This window comes from Aulonocara sp. 'chitande type north' Nkhata Bay, linkage group LG3, assembly GCF_057382095.1.
Source record: "Aulonocara sp. 'chitande type north' Nkhata Bay isolate Kocher_YH1m ecotype deep benthic linkage group LG3, A_spYH_male_GT1.1, whole genome shotgun sequence".
Classification (NCBI taxonomy): Eukaryota; Metazoa; Chordata; class Actinopteri; order Cichliformes; family Cichlidae; genus Aulonocara; species Aulonocara sp. 'chitande type north' Nkhata Bay.
In genome coordinates this window covers 37,533,710-37,554,408 of record NC_141346.1, presented here as the reverse complement: position 1 = coordinate 37,554,408, position 20,699 = coordinate 37,533,710, and the positions used below count along the sequence as shown (strand labels likewise).

The 20,699-nt window shown below is 39.5% G+C and overlaps 2 protein-coding genes and 1 non-coding gene across 4 annotated transcripts; 2 read left to right on the top strand and 1 right to left on the bottom strand.

Annotated features, from left to right (window-relative positions):
• Positions 1-7,953: 7,953 nt before the first annotated feature.
• On the top strand, positions 7,954-11,112 carry cxcl19 (chemokine (C-X-C motif) ligand 19). Its single transcript, XM_086287497.1, has 3 exons — positions 7,954-8,076; positions 9,175-9,310; positions 10,563-11,112. The coding sequence occupies exons 1-3, from the start codon at positions 8,025-8,027 to the stop codon at positions 10,681-10,683; spliced, it is 309 nt and encodes a 102-aa protein (XP_086143623.1). The 5' UTR covers positions 7,954-8,024; the 3' UTR covers positions 10,684-11,112.
• Positions 11,113-12,320: 1,208 nt separating this feature from the next.
• On the bottom strand, positions 12,321-17,083 carry trmt10b (tRNA methyltransferase 10B). 2 transcript variants are annotated; one of them, XM_086279423.1, is made up of 9 exons: positions 17,041-17,083; positions 16,645-16,791; positions 15,456-15,564; positions 15,226-15,356; positions 14,964-15,116; positions 14,670-14,748; positions 13,652-13,719; positions 13,437-13,560; positions 12,321-13,351 (listed from the first exon to the last, which is right to left on the bottom strand). In XM_086279423.1, the coding sequence occupies exons 2-9, from the start codon at positions 16,786-16,788 to the stop codon at positions 13,227-13,229; spliced, it is 933 nt and encodes a 310-aa protein (XP_086135549.1). In that variant the 5' UTR covers positions 16,789-16,791; positions 17,041-17,083; the 3' UTR covers positions 12,321-13,226. The 2 variants fall into 2 exon arrangements, with proteins under 2 accessions (XP_086135549.1, XP_086135558.1); XM_086279432.1 differs by lacking the exon at positions 17,041-17,083 and adding an exon at positions 16,988-17,032.
• Positions 17,084-19,213: 2,130 nt separating this feature from the next.
• Positions 19,214-19,429, top strand: LOC147335468 (small nucleolar RNA U3). The gene has a single exon (XR_015128670.1). It is a non-coding gene; the product is annotated as a small nucleolar RNA U3 (small nucleolar RNA).
• The last annotated feature ends 1,270 nt before the right edge of the window (positions 19,430-20,699 follow it).

The following is a 20,699-nucleotide window of genomic DNA, read 5'->3' as shown; positions in this document are numbered from 1 at the left end:
CCACCTTGCTCACTGAAGCTTAGAAACTTCAGTGAACATCAAAAATGTGTCACAGATGTCACAAGCAGTCACCACAAGGTTGGTGACACAGACAAACTACCTCTATGGCTCGCTTGGGAGACTAAAGAGGAATGCGGCAGATGTCTATCAATAGGGAAGGTAATTACAGTTGAAACCTCCAGCTTACAGTTTTCAGTCTTACTGGAACCACAATATCTGACAGCAGTTCCACAGTAGCTACTGCTGACTCCAAGTCAGCAGTAGCTACAAGTCATAATTTAAGTATTATTAGAAGTGAAGGAGACATTTTTCTTGCATTCCCTTACAGATTTACTCATTGACAGATTTACTGCATTTACTAAGTGTAGTGATACACGTGCACATCTGCAAACAATGAATAGAAAATGACCTTTTCAGCTGTGTTTAAAGGAACTTCCCATTTTCTTTCTTTTTATCATTTTATTTATTGGAAAGTGTTCAAACAATTTTATCATAAAGAGAAGTGTAAGTAAACTTTAAGCAGAGTGCACCAGAAACAGTAAAATATTAGGCATATCATATCATATCATATCTGAAATTGAGATCTCTAAATTATTCATATTACACTGATCATATAAAGACTTATGTGGTACATAATGCTTAGCCTTCAAAATAAGATGCAGTTGGTAGAAGCTATTTGACTACAGAGGACACTTGTTTGTCCAATTTGAAAGAGCTGTCCAGCAGCACACCTAGTGGAAGGCACGAGAGCCAGAGATTAATAATAACTGCTCATGCACTGCTTCCTAGAGTGCATGAGAGAAGTCAAGGAATGGCTTTTGGGCAATTCTCTTATCTTAAATGAAAAGAAAACCGAAATTGTGGTATTTGACAGTCATTTCCCCCGGGGCCAGCTAGTTGATACCTTTGGATCCCTCACCACTTTTCTCTCTGACACTGTTAGTAATCTGCACGATCTGATATCGTCATGTTGGTGTTGTTCCAGCATCAACATTGCAAGTGACCAATCAGAATGTTGTAACGTCATACTTTTGCGACTTCGGGAAAAACCGCCGTAAAACCAAAAACTGCACTTAAGCTGCGAGAAACCGTGTGTCTTTTGTCCTGTCTTCCTCCCCTCGCCCCAAGGTTGAGGCAAATTGCCGCTCCTCCCTGAGCCTGGTTCTGCGGAATAAATCTGTGATTTTCAAAGACTTTTTTTTTTCTTGCATTCTCAATGATTCATGCTTTCGTTTCCCTCTAACTGTGGTGAATTTTAAAAAACAGTTTAATGAGTCACAGGTATGCAGCTGTGAAAAGTGCCCTGTCTTTTACCTCCTTGGCCTGATCATGTTAAAAGATTATGGCATTTCACTTCTCTGGAAGTAGATCAGCAATGCAAAAGATCCTTTATCAATGAGTGAACTGTGACATCAATTTCAACAGATACAAATGACACCTGAAGTCAGGCATGTCTCAACATAAACCAGTCGCACAGGAAATCCTTATGAGTAAATGAAGGTAGAAAGTTTAAATGCCAAAGGACTGCAACAGCAGGATTTCCACTGTGGGAGGACGGGAATAACGAAAAAAAAAAATTCAGCCACTTCTTACATCCTTGACCAGGGTCAATCTAAATATATTTATGTTTAAGTAAAATATGAAACTGCAGCAGTTTAACATTAATTATATTTTTCTACCTTTTCCAGTTATTCCAAGGTGCCAGTGTTTGAAGACCAGTAAGTCAATAAGGATCGCTCTCATCGCTTAACTCAAGGTGGACAAGCCTCGTCCATACTGCGACAGGAGAGAAGTCATGTAAATAGCCACAGTGACAGGAGAACGTTATTAATAAGAGCTCAGTCATTAATAGGGATTGTTCATAAAGTGGTTTTAAATTGTTAAATATAAATTTAAAGTCATATATTATAGTGCCATACTGAAGAATGGGAGTGAACGGTGCCTCGCAGGCTCCAAAGTGACTGCTCAGGTGTAATTACTGATGTGCAGAGCCTCGCACAGGCTCTGCACATCAGTAATTACACCTGCATGGAAGAAATATATTTAATGTAAATCTCCATCCAAACAAACAGCAGGTTTTAAGCTACACTCTGAGAAAATTTTTATTTCTTACAAAAATACTGATGGTTTTAGAGCAGTGGTTCAAAGCTGAGGGTGAAAACATATGACTTGTTCACTACCACTGGAGCTTTAAGGTCTCATCTCTCTGATATGTTGTTTTTACAGGAATTGGAGAGAAAATATGATCATCAGCCCCCAAACAACCACAGCATCAGGCACAGTGACAGAATCATCATGATCCACTTTGCATGTTTAGCACTGTACACTAGGGCTGCCACAAAAGATTATTTTGATAGTCGACTAGTCAGATCATGCATCCATGGGCGTAAAACGTGCAGCTTATTGCACCAGCAGCATCTGCTCTTATATAACTATCATTAGCTTACAGCTTGAAGTGTTTAAGGTATGTGATAACTAAAAATAAAGACAAGATGATAGTTTTTTTAAACTTTTAATGAAATTTGCAGATTGTTTTGGTGAAGTTTAATAAACTCAGCCGTCTGCTCCTTGCTACCTAAAATATAACAGGACACCGGAGTAAATTCTCGACCAGCTCACACTTCTGTTCAATCAGTTTTCTGTTTGACGTTTATTCAGCTGTGTGAAAACTGTAACTTTAATCTCAGCCAAACCGATTTACTCAGAAACAAATAAAACACAAAAAAAAGGCCAAACAATAACAGTTTTAAGTTATCTAAGTGACTTATATATATTTACCCTGAGTAGTGAAAGACGGCGGTGGGTTTGAAAACGATTTGCCGGGAGTCCGGTCTTCACACCGGCTCTAGTGAGCCTTGCCCCCGGCTAGCTATCGAGCTAGTGGAGCGCTTTTGAATATATGTGGTGTCTTGATAAACTGAGCAGATATTTGAGGTTTACACAGCTACAATCTCGCCTGAAAATATGTTAAATGTTTATTTTGTGACCCAGAAAGAATAATAAGAGTAATATTAAAACTAAGTAGCTGCCGCCATTGTTGGAAACTGGAATTGGCTGGGCCGCGCTATGAATTCTGGGATAGGTTGGGCCACGAAGGATACACCCGACCTGTCCTCCAAATCTGGGGAAATGAAGAACGCATTTTTCGGACGCGTTTCAGGGAGTCTTCGAATTTGTATGTCGCTTTAATGTAATCGGCCTACAAATGCGGCCTCTGAAGGATGCAGCCCCTGAATTTTTGTTCACAGCTACGATACCGGACACAGCTTCATCTTTTTCGGGGTTTAACGGCAGCTGGCATCCTTGTTCATGCAGTGCTGCCATCTTCCGTTTCAGTCCGTTATTACACTCTTAAATCCTACTACTTATTCCTGCGTCTTTTGGGATCTTGCAAAGCTTCAAACGACACGACGATTTTGATAGTCGACATAATCGTGACTAGTCGACCAATCGTGGCAGCCCTAGTTACAACATGTGTCAATCAAGAAGAAGGAGCAGCACAGCTCTGGTTCTCATCACAAAACATAAATGCAAAGTAGACAGTGGCAGCTACAACTGACAGCAAGATCTAAACAGATTAATGTCAGATGTAAAATATTTATTATCCAAGTTCTCAGTCAGAACTGAGTGTTTTTTTTTCTCTTTCAAAGCTGTCACTTTGAATGAGACTGATTAATGAGATTTGATGACTTACATCTGTCACCATTTTTCATTGTGGGTCAGCTGTTTCACAGTAGAGATCTGCTGCAAGCATGTGATTGCCTGTCACCACTACACTTAAAATGAAACTTTTTTGCCAGTATTTTTGTAAATTCTTGTCACATCACACCTATAGGTTGTGTTCAGCTCGGTAGCAGTGTTATGTAAAAGTGCAGGTTATATACTCACCAACCACTTTGTTAGTTACACCTTGTTATCAAAGGTTTGGACCCTCTTTTGTCTTCAGGTCAGTCTTACTGCAATTCTTTGTGGCACAGTTTCAACAAGGTGTAATGTTGCTCCCACATCTATTCATTGGTAGCCAACTTGTTCTGATTAAACATGCAACTCCAGACAGCAATTCATCTTCAGCAGAGCATGTGTGCCAAATTTCAGTTAGCAACAAGTGTCCTTCAAATAAAAGTCAAACAATCAGTAGAACCAGCATAATTTATAATCATTTATAATCATGCTCCACCTATACTCCAGATACCCACGGTGTGCCTCAAGGTTCTGTGCTCGGACCCCTACTCTTCACCATCCACATGCTCCACCTTGGTGATGCTCACTGTTGTCTCTGCTTTCCTCAGTACAAAACACTCTACACAGCTAACCACACAATCCTGAGTGAAATCAAACATGGATGTCATCTAACCTACTCAAGCTCAACAATAAGAGCTCTTGGTTGTGGCCCCCAAAGCTGTGCTCTAGAAGATCTGAGATCTGCTCATTAACGTAGACGATTGCCCCATCTCACCATCTTCAGAGGTTTACAGTTTACTCCACACTTTCATTGCAGGTTCATATCATATCTGTCACCAAAGCAGCTTTTTTTTCCTGTTAATGAATGTCTCTTGACTTTGTCCATCACTCACCGGGTCATGTTAAGGATTTCCTGCAAAGCCCCGGAGAGGCTCCAGTATGCCCAGACCTCAGCTTACCTTCAAATCCCCCAATGCCCTGGCCCCTCAGTACCTGTCTAACCTGCTGCACCCATACACACAGTCCTGGACACTATGATCCTCGGCCTTGGGTCTGTTGTCTGTCCCTCACATCAGCCCCCAGACCTCCAAGCCTTCAATGTGCTTTTTGTTCATTTATATACTTTTGTAAAGTATCCCTGGGTTTCTTGAAAGGCACTATACAAATCTAAGTTATTATTATTAGTGTTAGTACTAGAATCTTCCCACGTGGGCCAAGTAGGTGAGCAAACACATGCTTTCATCTGCAGAGCTCTGCCATTAATAATCAGCCTGTCTTTTTCATCACTGTGTCATTTAAGATAAATGAAACAGAAGATTAGCTAAAATAATAACTCACCACATATTCTCTCTGTTTGCATGCTGATTAAAACAAATGATCTTAAACTCATTTTTATACAACACTCAGAGTTTTCATCATCTTTATTTACTGTAGTCACTGTAAGCCACAGCAATAAGTCCCATTCTAACAATATGCCCACAGAGAAAGAGAAAAAATTCCCACTGACTTTGTTTTTAAATGATGGCAAGTTTACCAAGTCATCCCGTAATGCATCATTTAATATGTTGAAGTCATGTGACTTGTGCTTGACCTATTATCATCCCACATTTACAATATTACCCAAACCTCTGCACGCAATTAATCATAAGGGAGACATATTTCATAACACAAACAAAAAAGACAGTGTCAGCTTTTTCTAATGACATGATGAATGTGGTTTAATTCTGACTAAATATTTCATATATGTATTATCCTTGTGTCAAAGCTACATGATGTCATGAACATTCATTTTTATATGGGTTAATCAGTCGAATAATTATTGCCTGTATGACATTTGAGATTTCAATTTAAAATGTTCTTTTAAATTATATATTGTTATAATTACACAAAATGTGTTCTAAACCCCAAACTGTTCCTGGTATACCTGACCTTTAGGACCCCCAGGCCTGTAGTTTTCTTCATTATCAGTTAGAGCCACTCCTCATCCTTTTCTTCTTCTTTTTTGGTGCAGCCCTATAAAATTGGGGTGCTACTGTGGCCTCTCCCCTTTGATATCGACTTTTCCCCAGTGGGAAAAGTCGATATCATTTCCTTTCCAACACTAATTATATCTTTATCCACCCTGATGTTTCTGATTGTGTGTTTTAGTTCATTATTGTCATTATTACGCCTGTCTTTACTAGATGCTGTGAATATGTGGTACATGTTTGCCACATATGTGTATAGGCACTGCTAATGCTAGCATGAACTCATAATTCTTGCTAGCTTAGAAGTTGTAGTGGGTTGAGTTAACCCTCGTCCCACCTATTGATTTTTGGCTATAGGAGCTGGAGTGGGCAAGTTATTTAGGTCTTTCTTTTTACCTTTCATTGTCAGACAAAATGCACAAACACACCAGTTACACAAATACAACAACAAAAAGTAGTTGTCAAAATTGAAAAAAAGAAAAAAAAAAATGCGAGTTAAACACAAAAGAATTACAGCTCCTCAACAAGCTGAACATAATCAACACATTACACACTCTTAGCATTCTTAACTTATTCTTACCACATCCTGTAATATTAGCAGAGTTGTATTAATAGCAGCCTGACAAACAACAAAATATAAACTTTTCTGTTAGCTCTGGTTTTGGTCGCCACCAGACGTAGAATGGAGTTTTATCTGTTTGCAGTGAGACTGAACCAAATCACACACACAAAAACAGCCCCTTGTATCAAAACAAAGAGCTGAAGGAGGCTAGAATATTACATTAAACCCATCTGACTGCTAAATTGGTCATAATAATGTGTTAGATTAATGCTATGCTCTTAGACTCTGTACTGTCTAAAGTACTGCTGCTTTTTTTGTACCTTATAGATAGCGAGCTTAAATTTCTGGTGTCCATGTAATTTTGCACCTTAATGTACAGGTGCATTAATGGCCTGTTAAAAAGAGATGCTAGATAGACTTACACTTGATACACTTGATATTTTATGTATTACAGCTGCATCTGACCCAGCTGAGGTCTACCAGTTAGCCTGCACTGTTTTTACAAAGGTTTCCATTAATGGTCAAATACTTTGTTTAGCTATAGTGAAAAAGCTGTAAAATGCTTAATTTTAAAACAGTACATTGTGGTGCAATGTGAAACCAGAGCACAGGGTATAAAAATGGAAGAAAATTGGTACTTTTAACTTAAATAAACTTTAAAACTTTACATTTTAAACCTATATGATCTCTCTTGGCCCTCAAAAATGACCACAGAGAGATCCCGAGGTCTAGCATCTGTGTAGCTACACCTGTATACATAGAAACTGACTTTTCCTGGAGTCACAGTTTCACTGTTTCAAGAATTATATGAGTTACGCCTTTCACACTGAAAACATACATATACATAAACAACATAGTGTCTACTGTGCACTGACTCAGCCGTACATCTGCTCCTAAAGGTCAAAGGTCACTCTTTTGAGTATTCCAGTGTTCACGTTTCAGACAGTGAGGACAGATAGTTTCAGAGAGACGTGAAGGAGGCCATCTTTGTCTGCTCTACCTAAACAACAGTCTGCCACCTACAATCCAGTCTTGAGTTCCCTTCTCAGGCGTTTCGACCCGCACTCACACCTCGCCTCAGGTGACCTCAGTAGGTCACATGTTAGGACGCCGCAAGGTCTCACGGTTGTTTCAATGGTTGGCCCTGGTGACGGTGAGAACCTATGCCTTTTTTCACACTTGGGCACATGAGATGACTCACATGATCATTAGTGACTCAACCACCCATAGAACCAGGACAAATGGGGATGTTTGTGAAACTTGTATTTGTAGAAGGACTAGACCTGCATCACAGTTTCAGTTGTACTACGGCTGCATAAACTACGATAAACTGAGATTGTTTACAAAACTGTGTCTGCTGATCTTTTTCCTCTTTCAGTGTGAGAAGGGGGATCACAGAGTTTACACAGAGTGTTGTGCTTCTGCAGAATTGTGACAAACAGAAGGGACTCGCAGCCTTTTCCTGGACACCCAGACATACATGTCCCAACTGTGTGGTTCATTTCTGGGACTGCTGACCGCAGCAAGCATGGTGTCTAACCTCAGTCGGGCCTCTGATCGTCCCCTGAACCCACCGTCCCATGACTGCCTTCTGCTGCACATGTGAACGCAACAAAATGAAACCAACGTGCACACTCACACATACCTCTCTGTGTGTGTGTTTTTCAAAATTAATTGCAGAAGTTCACAACAATCACATGATTAGATGTATGTATAAATATTAGAGTGCAGATGCATGAAAACAGTTACAACAGCTGGAATACATCAGTCTGTGTTCAACAACAGAGCAAGCAGCCGCGTCAGCAAGAAACAAGATGAAACTCTGCGTACTGATTGTGTTTGGGACCCTGCTCGTCCTCAGCCACGGTAAGAACTGGATCACTACACAGTAAGAAGTTTCTGTGTGAATAAACATTTCTGTTCTCTGGAAAGCGTAACGTGACCTTAATGTTTAGAAATTAAATTTGCTGGTGGAAACAGAAATAGGGAGAATATTTTTCCACATCTCTGCACGAAAAGGGGAATTCATTTGCAAATACTGCATGACAAGAACAAAAAACAAACAAAAAAAGATTCATTGCTTACTAGAAATGTTCAAATCCACAAATACTTTTCTATAGTCATTTAAAATAAAATGCTAATTTAATGGATTTCACAGGTAGGATAGTTAAAAAGATTTAAAGTGCACAAAAATGTGTACATTTCCCTCTATTTGAAAGAGTGTTTTGGAATTATTATTATTTTTTATTGACTTAAAAAAAAGAATACAAATGGATTAAAACTTTAACTAATGGAAAACCTTACTGAGCGTTTTACGGGCCCTTTTTTGTCCATGTGACTTTTCTAAGTGGTGTCACATTTCAGCGTGATCGTGACCAGACTGTTTCACCATCTATTACGGTACGTCTTTCAGTTCTTCAGTAAGAATGGAGAACATCTTTGTGCGAGTATTTTACAAACAGGAAGATGACTGGAAGAGCAAAAAAAAAGGGAAGAGCTTTTCTTAAGAATGTCAAAACACCAACTTGGGAGGAGATGACGAAACGTGCCGTTGGAAAGCTTTCCAGTCACTGAGTTGTAGTTGTGTGTGTGTGTGTGTGTGTGTGTGTGTGTGTGTGTGTGTGTGTGTGTGTGTGTGTGTGTGTGTGTGTGTGTGTTACACTGACTGCCAAGCGAACTTTGGCACAGGCTGGCTTTGCTTCTTCCCAGCATGACTTCCTCCCCCGAGTTTCAATGAAACATCATTATGTAAAGCGGACGACTCATCTTGTTTAGAGCTGCTTTGGATTTTCTTTGACACTGGAGAATAATACAAGCTGTAAAACAAACATCACCCTGAAAACATTCACATGACCTTTGAAGTAAACGCAAGCTTGATTGATGTCTTCAAGTTTATATTCAAGTTCACGGGAGGTGAGAAAGGAAAGATAAAGCTGTTTGCTGTCAAATGTGTGCTAACGACAGGGATGCCGCCAATCAGCCGTGACTACAACACCCACTGCCGGTGCCTGCAGGTGGAGTCGAGGATCATCCCTCCAGACACCCTGAGGAGCATCAAGCTGTTCCCTGAGGGGCCTCACTGCCCGGACACAGAAGTCATGTAAGTCAGCCTGTCACAATCACCCTTTAAATAAAGGCTTATTATAAAAATAGGATTAGGTGTCTCACATAATCCAATTTAGATTTAGATGCTTTTAACAAAGGAAATAATTTATAAAAAAGTATTTTTTGGAACATTTGGTCCCCAGTATTTTAAACAATCTTGATTAAGTCTTGTATAAACACTGTAAACTGTATATAATTCATGGATTGATTTAAATGAATACAAATAAATACAAAAGGAAACTTATTTGAGCTCGATCTGGCAAATCTCTTACATTTTTGCTTAAAAGTTTAAAAAGATTTGTGCCAATTAAGATTTCTGTAAATTATAAATTATGTGCATTTTGATCTTCTGTCACTTTTAATCTCTTTCCCCGATTTAAGGGACATTATTTACATTTTTTCATGTTGCATCACTTTTTTAATCCAACTCGATCTTCCAGCCAAACTGGGAGTATCATCGCTCTTAAACACAATTCCAAATGTAACCTTAAAAATAATACCATAGCATATTGTTTTTTAAGCCAAATTACTCAATTAATTAAATAATTAACTAGAAACTTATTTTATGGAAAACACTGAAGGCCTTTTTTTAAAAGCTGGCAGCAGTATTATTTGTTGAAACATGTTTAATGATGCTCATACAAACAGAGCATTGATAACATCGTTAATCAAACTGCCTGACGGGTACTTGGCTGGAATTAAACTCTGGGATCTGCTTACACAGATCTGATTTTCTCTCCATGAAGTTCCAGTAAGCCCTCTTGGAACTGTTTCCCAACACTTTTTACATTTTTGTATAACTTCACAGTGAGTTCACATGAAAACACTGAGGTTTGTCCACATCACAGTTTTGCAAATATCTGCGGAGATCAGCTCCACACAGAGTTTGTGTTTTCAGTCAACAGGTTCACTCTCATTTCTCTGATTGCACCATGTTGTCTTTAATCACCTGAGTGTTCAGTCTCAGTGACGATTTTATCGATAGCTGGTTTGATTACTGTAATCTGTGAACTGCACATGGATTTTCACTTGAAATTGTTATAATTCCCTCGACGTTTAATATGTTCTTTTTGGTTCTTTTAATTCCTGGTAACTGTCTTGTGATTGCAGTTTGACGATTTTGTGGGGGAAATAATTTAAATAAAGTGAATCAGATGCTGGCTGGCAGATCCAAAGCATCACAGAGAGGTTTGCACTGAGCACTACTTACCTTTAAGCACTGACTGACTGTAATTCTCTTTAATCAGAGCTGGACTGGCAAACGGAGCAAAGGTTTGTCTGAACCCTCATTCTGCCTGGGTGAAGAAGCTGATCAACTTCTTTCTGGAGAAGCAGCAGACGGGAATGACCTCCAAGAAACGGGCATAAATCCTGCAGTTGTCTGCAGCTACCTGACCACTGAGCCATGACTGAAGCCATTATTTAACCCACTTTGGCTTTTTCTTTTTCTTTTTTTTTTTGCTACTTTATTTTATTTCTACTGATTGTTTATTTCTGAATATTTTACACCAATATATGGAACAACACTGATTTTAGAAAAAGAAAAGCTTCCTGTTTTCAGGGTGTTAAAGGAAAAAAACCCACCAGTCAAGTGATTGTATGAGCAGATCTTGCATGTAGCATTAAATATGTAGCACTGTAATACGTAACACTTCCTTTTTTCTACTTCCTTTGGTGAATCTTGTTGATCAGCAGCAACAAATGATTTAATGCTAAAGAAACACTCAGATCAATGCAGTTATTGCATAATGAAAATTAAGTTGCTGCAAAGAAAATAAAAATGTTTGAAAACTAAAATGTGTTTATTGTTTATTCCAGCAGCCAACTCATGTTTGGCCACATAAAACATCAATATTGTTAATATGTTTATTATGGTATTTTTTTTTAACATGTCAGCATATTATCACTGAAAAACTTGTGACATTCTTGATGCAATGACGCTTCAACTTTCCACATCAGCTCTTTTTTATGAATGCATCACTGTTTTAGCCGTTTGGCACTCTTAATATCAGATTTCAGAAAACTTCACTTTCAGAAGAAACATCTGAACAGCATTTAAGCATTAAAACTCTAAACATACATTATTATGTACAGTATATCTGACCCATCGGGGTCATTAGCACCAAATAAAGTTTAGTTGAAGTAAAAGATTGTGTTGATCCACAAGAAGAGCGATGCACCAAAACCCACACACATTAACATTTACATAATATAAAAGCAAAACTTCAGATGTGAGAGGACTGTTGCATCCTCAAAACTGATATTTTAAAAAAAAAGATTTTGAATGTGATTCAAGTCAGATCCTTCTTTCTTCACGATTCCTGCCACCTTAATGAACAGTGGAATTGTAAAGCGCTTTGGGTGCCTTGAAAAGCGCTATATAAATGCACTCATTATTATTATTATTATTATTAACAACATTCCCAGCTCCAGCCCCACTGAAGTATTCCCACAGCGTAACACTTCCACCATCGTGTTTCACTGTGCAGACGGTCTTCTTTGTGTTGCATGCCTCTCACTTCTTCCAAACATAAGCAGTGTGGCCAGAGAGTCCCAGCTTTTACTCATCTGACCAAAGGACGCCTAATCTTTCTCCACGTTGTCCTTAGCACACTCCAGCCTGGCTTAAAAGCATCTCCTCTGTAAGCTCTCACTGCATTCCTGTGCAATGATTGTCTTCTTTGAGGCTACACTTTGTAGCTTTGAAATCTTTCACTTCCTGCATCTATTATTTAGGCAGACAGAGGAGATACCCCTAACATAGTGCTGTGAGCACATTAGCCTCAGACCAGCTGTTAAAACCTGTCTGTTTGTTTGTTTGCTTGCAAGGGGAAGCCAATCAAAGAAAGTCTGTTTTATAAGAATAGATTAACTGAGAGTCTGCACCAAGGACCAGTATAAGGTGATTCAGGATATTTTGAACCGTGAATCATGCAAAGCTACCCTGGAGCTGGAGATTAGCAACAGAGGTCCATTTTAAATATGCATTATATAAAATTTGGGTATTTGTTTTTTTAATTAACTCATCCTATGTTAGCTAGAACGGAGTCCGGCCTATTTAACCACTAAAACTGTTTTTTCTTTTCATAAGTTCTGTTTGATAATAATGTGCTTCAGCGATCGTGGCTCAAGAGTTGGGAGTTCGCCTTGTAATCAGAAGGTTGCTGGTTCGAGCCCCAGCTCGGACAGTCTCGGTCGTTGTGTCTTTGGGCAAGACACTTCACCCGTTGCCTACTGGTGGTGGTCCGGTGGCGCCAGTGTCCGGCAGCCTCGCCTCTGTCAGTGCACCCCAGGGCGGCTGTGGCTACAATGTAGCTTGTCATCACCAGTGTGTGAATGTGTGTGTGAATGGGTGGATGACAGGTTGTGTAAAGCGCTTTGGCGTCCTTAGGGACTAGTAAAGCGCTATACAAATACAGGCCATTTTTTATGCTTTTTTGTAAAACTGCAAATTGAAAGTGCAAGTGTGTATTAACTCTGTTTATACACATGAAGTTTAAAAAATACAATGTCTATAGAGACATTCATATAAAGCAAGATTTTCAGTGCAAAACACTTCACTCTTGGTCCATTTTAAGAAATGTAATCATCTTTCTATATACATATAAATTATACTCATAATGCTGCTGTTCACAGAAGCTGAAGTTGGAGAATAACAAATAAAGGCACTATGAAGACTCTAGAAAAACAGTAAAACAGTCAAAAATGCTCTTGCATGTGGTCCCTGCAGTCACTTTAAAGCTAATAAACATCTGTCAGTGTTAAAATGACTGAACAGCAGCGTGCTGTCCTCTTTAACCAGTCACAGCTCCCACCACCAGCATGAAGAGTCTTCCTCTAACAATGTCCTTTCACAGGAGTTTCAGTAGTTGATATGAAATTAAATGAAGTCCTTATTCTACAAGATGAGTCTATGTTGCAGGAGGAAGCGGCGAATCGCCTGCTGCAACCACGTAACCCTTCCCTGGAGGAAACCACGTCTGCAGGGCTTCCATCCAGCTGCCGGTGTCGCAGAAAGTCAACAAGATGTCAAACACTGCGGACACAGGAAAACTTTATTACCCAAAGCAGGTGGTAAAGACCTTTCAGTGTCCTCTGGACAAAACAAAATATTTGCTTGCCTTGATTAACAGCCAGGATCTTTGAGTGGAAATTCTTCACGTTGTCTTTTTTCACCATGTACTCGTCTATAGGCAGCCTCGCTGTGCGGACGCTCAGCTCTCCGGCTCTGGACAGGCTCAACTTCTGCAGAGGAGAAAATAAACCTACTGGATATAATACTTACAGTCCTACTCTATGCGATGTCTGTGTTAGGATCAGTTTTACAGAAAAATACCTTCTGGATGCTTTCATCCACCAGACCACCGAGGACGTAAACCTTGTCAGCATCCACGGATTCCAACGCTGAAAACAAAGGAGGAAAAAAAAAATACCTTAATGAATGTCAGCAAATTATATAACGTACATGAGCTCACTGGCCACTGCATTAGGTACATCTTCCTAGTACTGGGTCGAACCCTCTTTTCTTTCCTTTTAATTCTTCATGGCACAGATTCAACAAGGTGCTGATAACATTACTCAGAGGTTTTGGTCCATATTGACATGAGAGCATCGCACAGATGCTGCAGATTTGTCTGCTGCACATCAACAATCTGAATCTCTTGTTCCACCACATCCCAAAGATGCTCTACTGAGATGTGGGGACTGCAGGGGTCATTTAGGTTCAGCAAACTCGTGTTCAAGAAACCAGGTTGAGATGTTTTGAACTTTGTGGACGCGGCCATCAGAGGATGGCACACTGTGGTCATAAAGGGTTGGACGTGGATGGCATCAGTACTCAGGCAGGCTGTGGTGATTAAATGATGCTCAGTTTGTACTAAGGGGCTCAAAGTGTGCCAAGAAAATATTCCCCACATTATTACACCATTACTGCACTGCCTTGTATGAACAGTTTGCATTTCAGCAGGTCGTCTTCACCATGTCTGAATTAATAAATGCGCTGAGTTACAGCGATGTGATTGGGTGATTCGATATTTGTGTAAAAGAGCAGTTGAACAGGTGTGCCTAATAAAGCGGCCACTGAGTGTACATCTTGTGCAATATTTTTGTTTCTCTGTAAATATTTTATTTATCTATTGTTAGTGTTTTAATGCTGTGTTCTACTAATCTCATCTTATTAAAGTTCCACATAACGAGAAACTAATTTTGAAAATAATATTAATGAAATGCTAAACAGGAGCGGGACAAGCAGCAGCAAACATGACAGCCAAATGGCGCCACCTGCTGGACAAATGATGCATTTCAAGAGCAAAACAAAGACATAAATGAAATCTAATCTAATTTATTTTTCACACCTTCTTCAGCATCTGGAGTGAGGTAGACAACCGATGCTGGAGGAAACAGGTCCAGACAGCTTCCGTCTGTTATATCCATCTGAACAAAACAAACACAGGAGACATGAGCACCTGCTCATAAAACACTGAGGCAATTTTGGTTAAAACATTTTGAGAAACCTAAACTCAAAAGTGTCCTTTAATGAGTGAATTACAGTCCTATAAATGCTTACATGCAAATTGTTTTAAAGATTTGCTGAAGGGTTTGTTCACTTAAAATCCTTTTAACTGTAAAAACAAACTTATATATATCACCGTGTAGTTGAGGAAGCCGTCATTCATTCGCACGCACTCTCTGTAGAGACGGCTGTCCTCTCTCAGCTCTGTCAGAAACAGGTGAAACGGTCGGGTCGCCTTCTTATTCGACCCGTAGAGCCGCCTCAGCTGGCCTGCCAGTCGGCTTATCTCCTGAAACACAAAACGTGCACTGCTGCATTGAATAAACACCACCTTCTTAAATGAAAGGAGTTTTTTTGGTAAGCTGAAAACGTTGTAAGGTTTTTCATTGTCCACTGACCTTATCAGACATGCAGTCTGTCATACTGAGGTCGACGCAGAGCTTGAGCCCCGTGGACCGAGCCTCAGCTAGACGCTCTTTAGTGATCGCCTTCATGACCCGCTTGGTAAACTGACGCTCTGTGCTAGCACCTGAATGTCAAAGAACACACAGGAAAGGGACAGATGCTGTGATGTCACCAGCTGGAGACTTTCAGTTCCTCCTTAAGCTTCTCTTTGTTTTCTCTTTACCGGACTCCAGCTCACGATTCATCTTCCTCCTCAGCTTCTCCTCCTTCCTCCTGCTCTTCTTCGCAGCCACTTGCTTCTCCCAGTGCCGCTGCTTCCTCAGGACATTCCTCTGTTCATTAACCAGACAAATAACTGTGAGCACAGCAATAATCCTCTCGAGCGTCAAGATATCAGAGGCACTGTTGGAAATCTCACCCTGTTCCTGTCATCCTCCTCTGTCACAGCAACCCTCTACATGTCCTCCTCCACTACATCCCTGAATCTTCTCTGAGGTCCTCCTCTTTTCTTCCTGCCTGGTAGCTTCATCTTCAACATCCCTTGTCCAATACATCAACCATTCCTGCTCTGCACATGTCTCTAACTTCACCTCTAAAATGCTCAACCTGAGTTGTCCCTCTGACGTCTCTTTATGTCAGTGCCACTGCCTCCAAACCATCATCGCTACCAGACCAGTAATCCACTTAAACTACAGGAAACCAGATTTACTTATAAATGTTGTCATTGTCTTTAATCCTGACATTAATCTGCAGTACATCATCAAATTAAGCGTACAAGCACGTGGTCCCACACCTGGGTGTACAAATTAAAGAGGATCATCAGGTCATCTCATATCATGTTGACCTCAAACCTTTATTTAGCAGTTTTCACACCCCTGGATAAAAAAGTGTAATTTAAAAATTAAGTAATTTAGTGATATCTGCAATTCAGATGATGAAAAAAGCCTCAACTGTTTCAAAATGTTAATAATAGCATATAAAGCTCTGCGTGGCCGAGCCGCAGACCCGCTGAGACCTTGATCCTCTGATCGGTGCTTCCTATGTGCTCCCTGCTCTCATTTTAAAACCAGAGGTGATCACGCTTTTCAAGCTGTAGCTCCTAAACACTGGAACAGCCGTCAGTTCAGCAGAATCTGTGGTTTGTTTTAACAAGATTGCTGAAAACTCATTTTTATAGGTTTGTTTTTCTTTAATCATTGTCCCATTATTTGGGGGTTTCTGTTCCTCTAGTGTGTGTGTGGAAGTGTGAATACAGGAACTGTAAGACCATATGTTTGATTATGTGTTTTTATTATGGGCCATGCTGACTGATCTTAATGTGTGCTTCCATCCAAACTGTGACGCACTGTGAGCCCTTTAAATGTGCTACACTAATAAAGTCACTATCATTAGTATTATCACTGTGCACTCACAGAACAGGGCAGGTCTTCTCTCCCGGGCTTGGGGTCCACAGCATCTGTCTCCACGTCGATGTGAAGCAGATCCATGAGCTCTGAAGTTCCATTCAGCTGCACTTCACTCGTTTCCGGTTTAGCATGAGCCATCCCAGCAGGCATGCCCTGCAAACACACACAAAAGAAACTTGACGCTCTTCTTTAAATGTCCACGCATTTCTCATGTTCTGTGGTTCATCTTGAGGTAGCTGCAGACTTTGAAACAGAGTCCGTGTGTGTGTGTGTGTGGAGACATTTCAGGAATTCCGTGTTTGTGTTGCTGTTTAAACCAAACTATAAACATAAACAGAAATTACTCAACGACACATTAACAGCAACACTGCAGGTTCAACAGAGAGAGAGCAGCGAACATGCCTGAGCCGGGAGATGAGTCGCCTCACAGCCTCCAGTTACTGAACATGTGAGCGGCGCAGTTGAATGACGTAAGCGTAAACAATATGGAAGAGGCGGGTCAACATGATAAAAAAAAATAGGATTAATGCACTGTAACTCTTTATTGATCGGTCCAGAGCAACATAAACCCATTATTTGTTATTTTTTATGGTTTTATATTATATTTAAAAAACGTGGACAAAAACCAGGATTACTGTCAAATAGTTTGCTTTTACACTAAACAGCCAGTAGAGGGCGGTGTCACTTAATATGAAATGAATGCTGACGGATGGACGGACCCTTCATTTTGCTCTTTCACAGCATTCAATCCAGCACGTTTCTATCAAGAGTGTCTGCCTCATATCACAGTCTTTATATTTATCTTGTTTAGCTCCTTATTCTATTAGATTCAGGTTTTCTTACAGAGGACTCTACTATTTTATTTAAATCGCTTTATGTTCAGCTCCTTAATTTTATACTATTTTAAATGTTTAACCCTTGTTTATGCTGTGTTTTATTTTACTGAGCTGTTCTTCTACGTTTAAGCGTTGTTTGCTATAGGTCAGCTTTAATGTTGTGGCTCCTATAATGCAGGACTTCCCCAGCTTTGTGATGAAAACCACTTGTGCCAAGATTTTTACAATGATGCTGTGTAATAGTTCCCGCAGTTCAGTTTCCTGGGATTGTTAGCCTGCTGGCCTGTCGATCCCACTCGCAGTTCAGATTATTTAAATCTATGTGCCTGAGGAGGAAATTAGTGGACATGGATTACTTTTACTCTTATTGGACAAAAAGAAAAACTGCTACAGGACAGAAACATCTGCATTATGCTGCTAACACAACAGTCTCTTTGCGAGCAGCTGCACAGACAGCATGCTAACACTAATGTTAGTCAAGAAGAATGGTAAGTATGCGAAAATGTGTTTCAAGTCATTTTATGGGGAAACACAAACGTAATTCTAACGAGTTGTACGACGAATTACTTTCTCCTAGAGTAATTAGGTAATGCACTGCATTACTTTTAAGAGAAGTGTTCTATGCATTATGTGTAACACATTACTTTTTTGAATAATTACCCCACCACTGATCACAGCAAAGCGGTATAAATTAAGCTTGTGTTTACTTTTACTTCACGTCCTAATCAAGCAAAAATCCTGCAATTTATGTGTTTCATTACCCGCAGACTCAGTTTACACCTTAGTATGGATGGTTAATCAAATAAATATTTTATTGTTGCATCTGTTTACTTGTGGCATGGGGAAGGTTAATAATTTGGCGATTTTCATGAAGCAGTGGAGTAGCAGAAAACCCACTCTAAACATCAAAATCTTGTTATTGAACATGTAATATAGCTCCATGTGAGCTTTGCTGAAATGTAGGAAGTTACATGACTTTAATTGTTTTTACTTAATTAGCAGTTTAAGCTATTGCTGATTAATGGTGGCTTGTAATCAAACGTCATCCCTCTCTGCTTGTGTTTACCTGACAGCTGCCACAGACAGATCCAAAGAGACTAGAGACTTTCTGAAAGGATAATGAATAACTCTAAGCTTTTGTTATGAAGAGTACATTTCCATATCTGTAATTACTGTTGTTCTGGCACACAAAAAAAAAGAAAATGCAAAACACTTGTCAAGATAGGAACAGGTTTACAGTCCTGTTTGTAGTCGGAAGACAAAAACAGGCGCACAGGTGACCTTTGCTAACAAATTGTTTTTATCATAAAAGTTTTTAACAAAAATATTTTTCTCATTTTATCTCTTTCTGTGTTACAACATGTATCGGCAGCATCCAGCCTTAGTGTGTGTTAAACAGATTGTTCCAAACCACGGCTCTAAATATGCGGATCAATCCTCTGTTATTGTTAGCATCCGAGGCTAACACGCGGCATGCGGCATCTCAGCAGCCAATGACAGACGTAGAGGAGGGGCATACCATCAGAGAGCATTGTGGGTACTCCAAAAGTAATTATTTATGTCACTTCAGAGCTCGCAGACGAGTACTGTTCGGTGTTAATACACCGAACAGTACTCGTTCGGTGTCACAACTACGATACGTGACCCAGTAAACATAAGCAGCACACACTGCTGTTAGCACCGTGACAGAGATGGACAGGGCCGTCATAGTAGTAGCTGGGTCGGGGCGCTTGTTCGTTAAGACTATACTTTCAGGGATCATTTCTATAGTTTCTAACTTGAGAAATGTGTTTCTAAAGTGTGTGGTCTCGCTAACCACGATGATGAGTTGGTGATACTCCTCCTTGAGCGCGAAGCGGGCCGAGAGACTTGATTTAATTCACATGCTCTTTGCTTTTGATGACCGTTCACTGTTTCTTCGGAAACAGCGATGGGAGGAGTATGATCAGAGTGGTTACGAAATGCTGTTAAAAAGAAGTTGTTAATTCTATTGGTTGCATAGTCAGCAAAAGCTATGTAAGTGTGTTGAACTACTCGATTTTGAGTCACACCAAAAACCTCAAAGCATGTCTGTTATGCGTAGGTGTTGTGCGTCCTAAAACGTTTTTAATACTGCTTGGATAAATCTTGATACCAAAGTCTTAATACTTTGAATTTACAAAAGCTAACAGTGAAGTAGATTTGTTATTTTAGATTGTTTTCATGTGTTTTTACTGTGATATATGTTATGTAATTTATATAGATATGTATATACTGTCCATATATTACTTTATGCTTTAATTTTATATTTTAATAATTGCACCTACTCAAAGATTTAGATTTATCTTAAAAAAAAATGTATGTTATTTGGGGCCCCCTTCAGGTGGCATAAAGAGAGGAAATGATGTGCATTTCACTCCATGTTAGTCATTACTTAAATGTATGGAGTGTCAAGAGTGCCAACATTAATGAATAAATGCATCATTCAAAATGTTAATTAAATTTTCATTAAGTAATTAAAAATATCAGTTAATTTTATTAAAAATATATTTCAATATTTAATTAACTTGGTTTAGTTCCTGTGATGCATTGAAGCATGAAATAATTAGAAATGGTCTTTACAGCTCGGACTGTAACATTGATCGGTTACCCTGCACAGTGAGTCAAGACAGGTCGACATTAAAAAAAAAACGGATCAGTTCTCAGTGAGGTTTTTTTCTTTTTTTCTTTTTAATGATTTAATAAATTTTGGCATTTCTTCATAAAATCAGCATGATGGATCTAATAACTATCGTTTAGCTTGACTGAGTTGTGTAATAGCTGGTTTTCCTTCTTCATTATCTGACAGTTTATTTATTTACTCAGGTGATGTGAGTGAAGTATTCTCTGTGTACATCAAATGCAAGTTATTTGTGAAGTTTAAAGTAGGTTTGGAATACAAGTAGCAGCTCTGTTCTAATTCTTTATCATCTGCCTTGTAGTCCTGTGTCCTTCATTTTCACAGAATACATTGCGTTATTGTGAAAAATTCATCCTAAAAATATGCACGAAGAAAGAAAAAAGATAACAGTCAGCATGAAGCGAGCAGATCCTGATTTTACTAAACCAATAAAGGACGAAACTGAGATTTTGGGTTCATGATGGGACCACGCCTGAGGCGGCAGAGAAATCATTTCAGAGAGCCAGTGGTGAGCCGTTCTGTGACATGACAAGAATCAAATGTTCCACCATGCAGAATGAACATTT

What these genes read in the sequence shown, in the direction of transcription:
- cxcl19 (XM_086287497.1), top strand. Translation starts at nt 8,025, where the DNA reads ATGAAACTCTGCGTACTGATTGTGTTTGGGACCCTGCTCGTCCTCAGC. An exon ending in CCTGCTCGTCCTCAGCCACG is followed by an intron (nt 8,077 to 9,174) that starts GTAAGAACTGGA and finishes TGCTAACGACAG; the next exon opens with GGATGCCGCCAATCAGCCGT. An exon ending in TGCCCGGACACAGAAGTCAT is followed by an intron (nt 9,311 to 10,562) that starts GTAAGTCAGCCT and finishes CTCTTTAATCAG; the next exon opens with AGCTGGACTGGCAAACGGAG.
- trmt10b (XM_086279423.1), bottom strand. Translation starts at nt 16,788, where the DNA reads ATGCCTGCTGGGATGGCTCATGCTAAACCGGAAACGAGTGAAGTGCAG. An exon ending in ACGGCTTCCTCAACTACACG is followed by an intron (nt 14,749 to 14,963) that starts GTGATATATATA and finishes TGTTTTGTTCAG; the next exon opens with ATGGATATAACAGACGGAAG. An exon ending in TGGATGAAAGCATCCAGAAG is followed by an intron (nt 13,561 to 13,651) that starts GTATTTTTCTGT and finishes TCTCCTCTGCAG; the next exon opens with AAGTTGAGCCTGTCCAGAGC.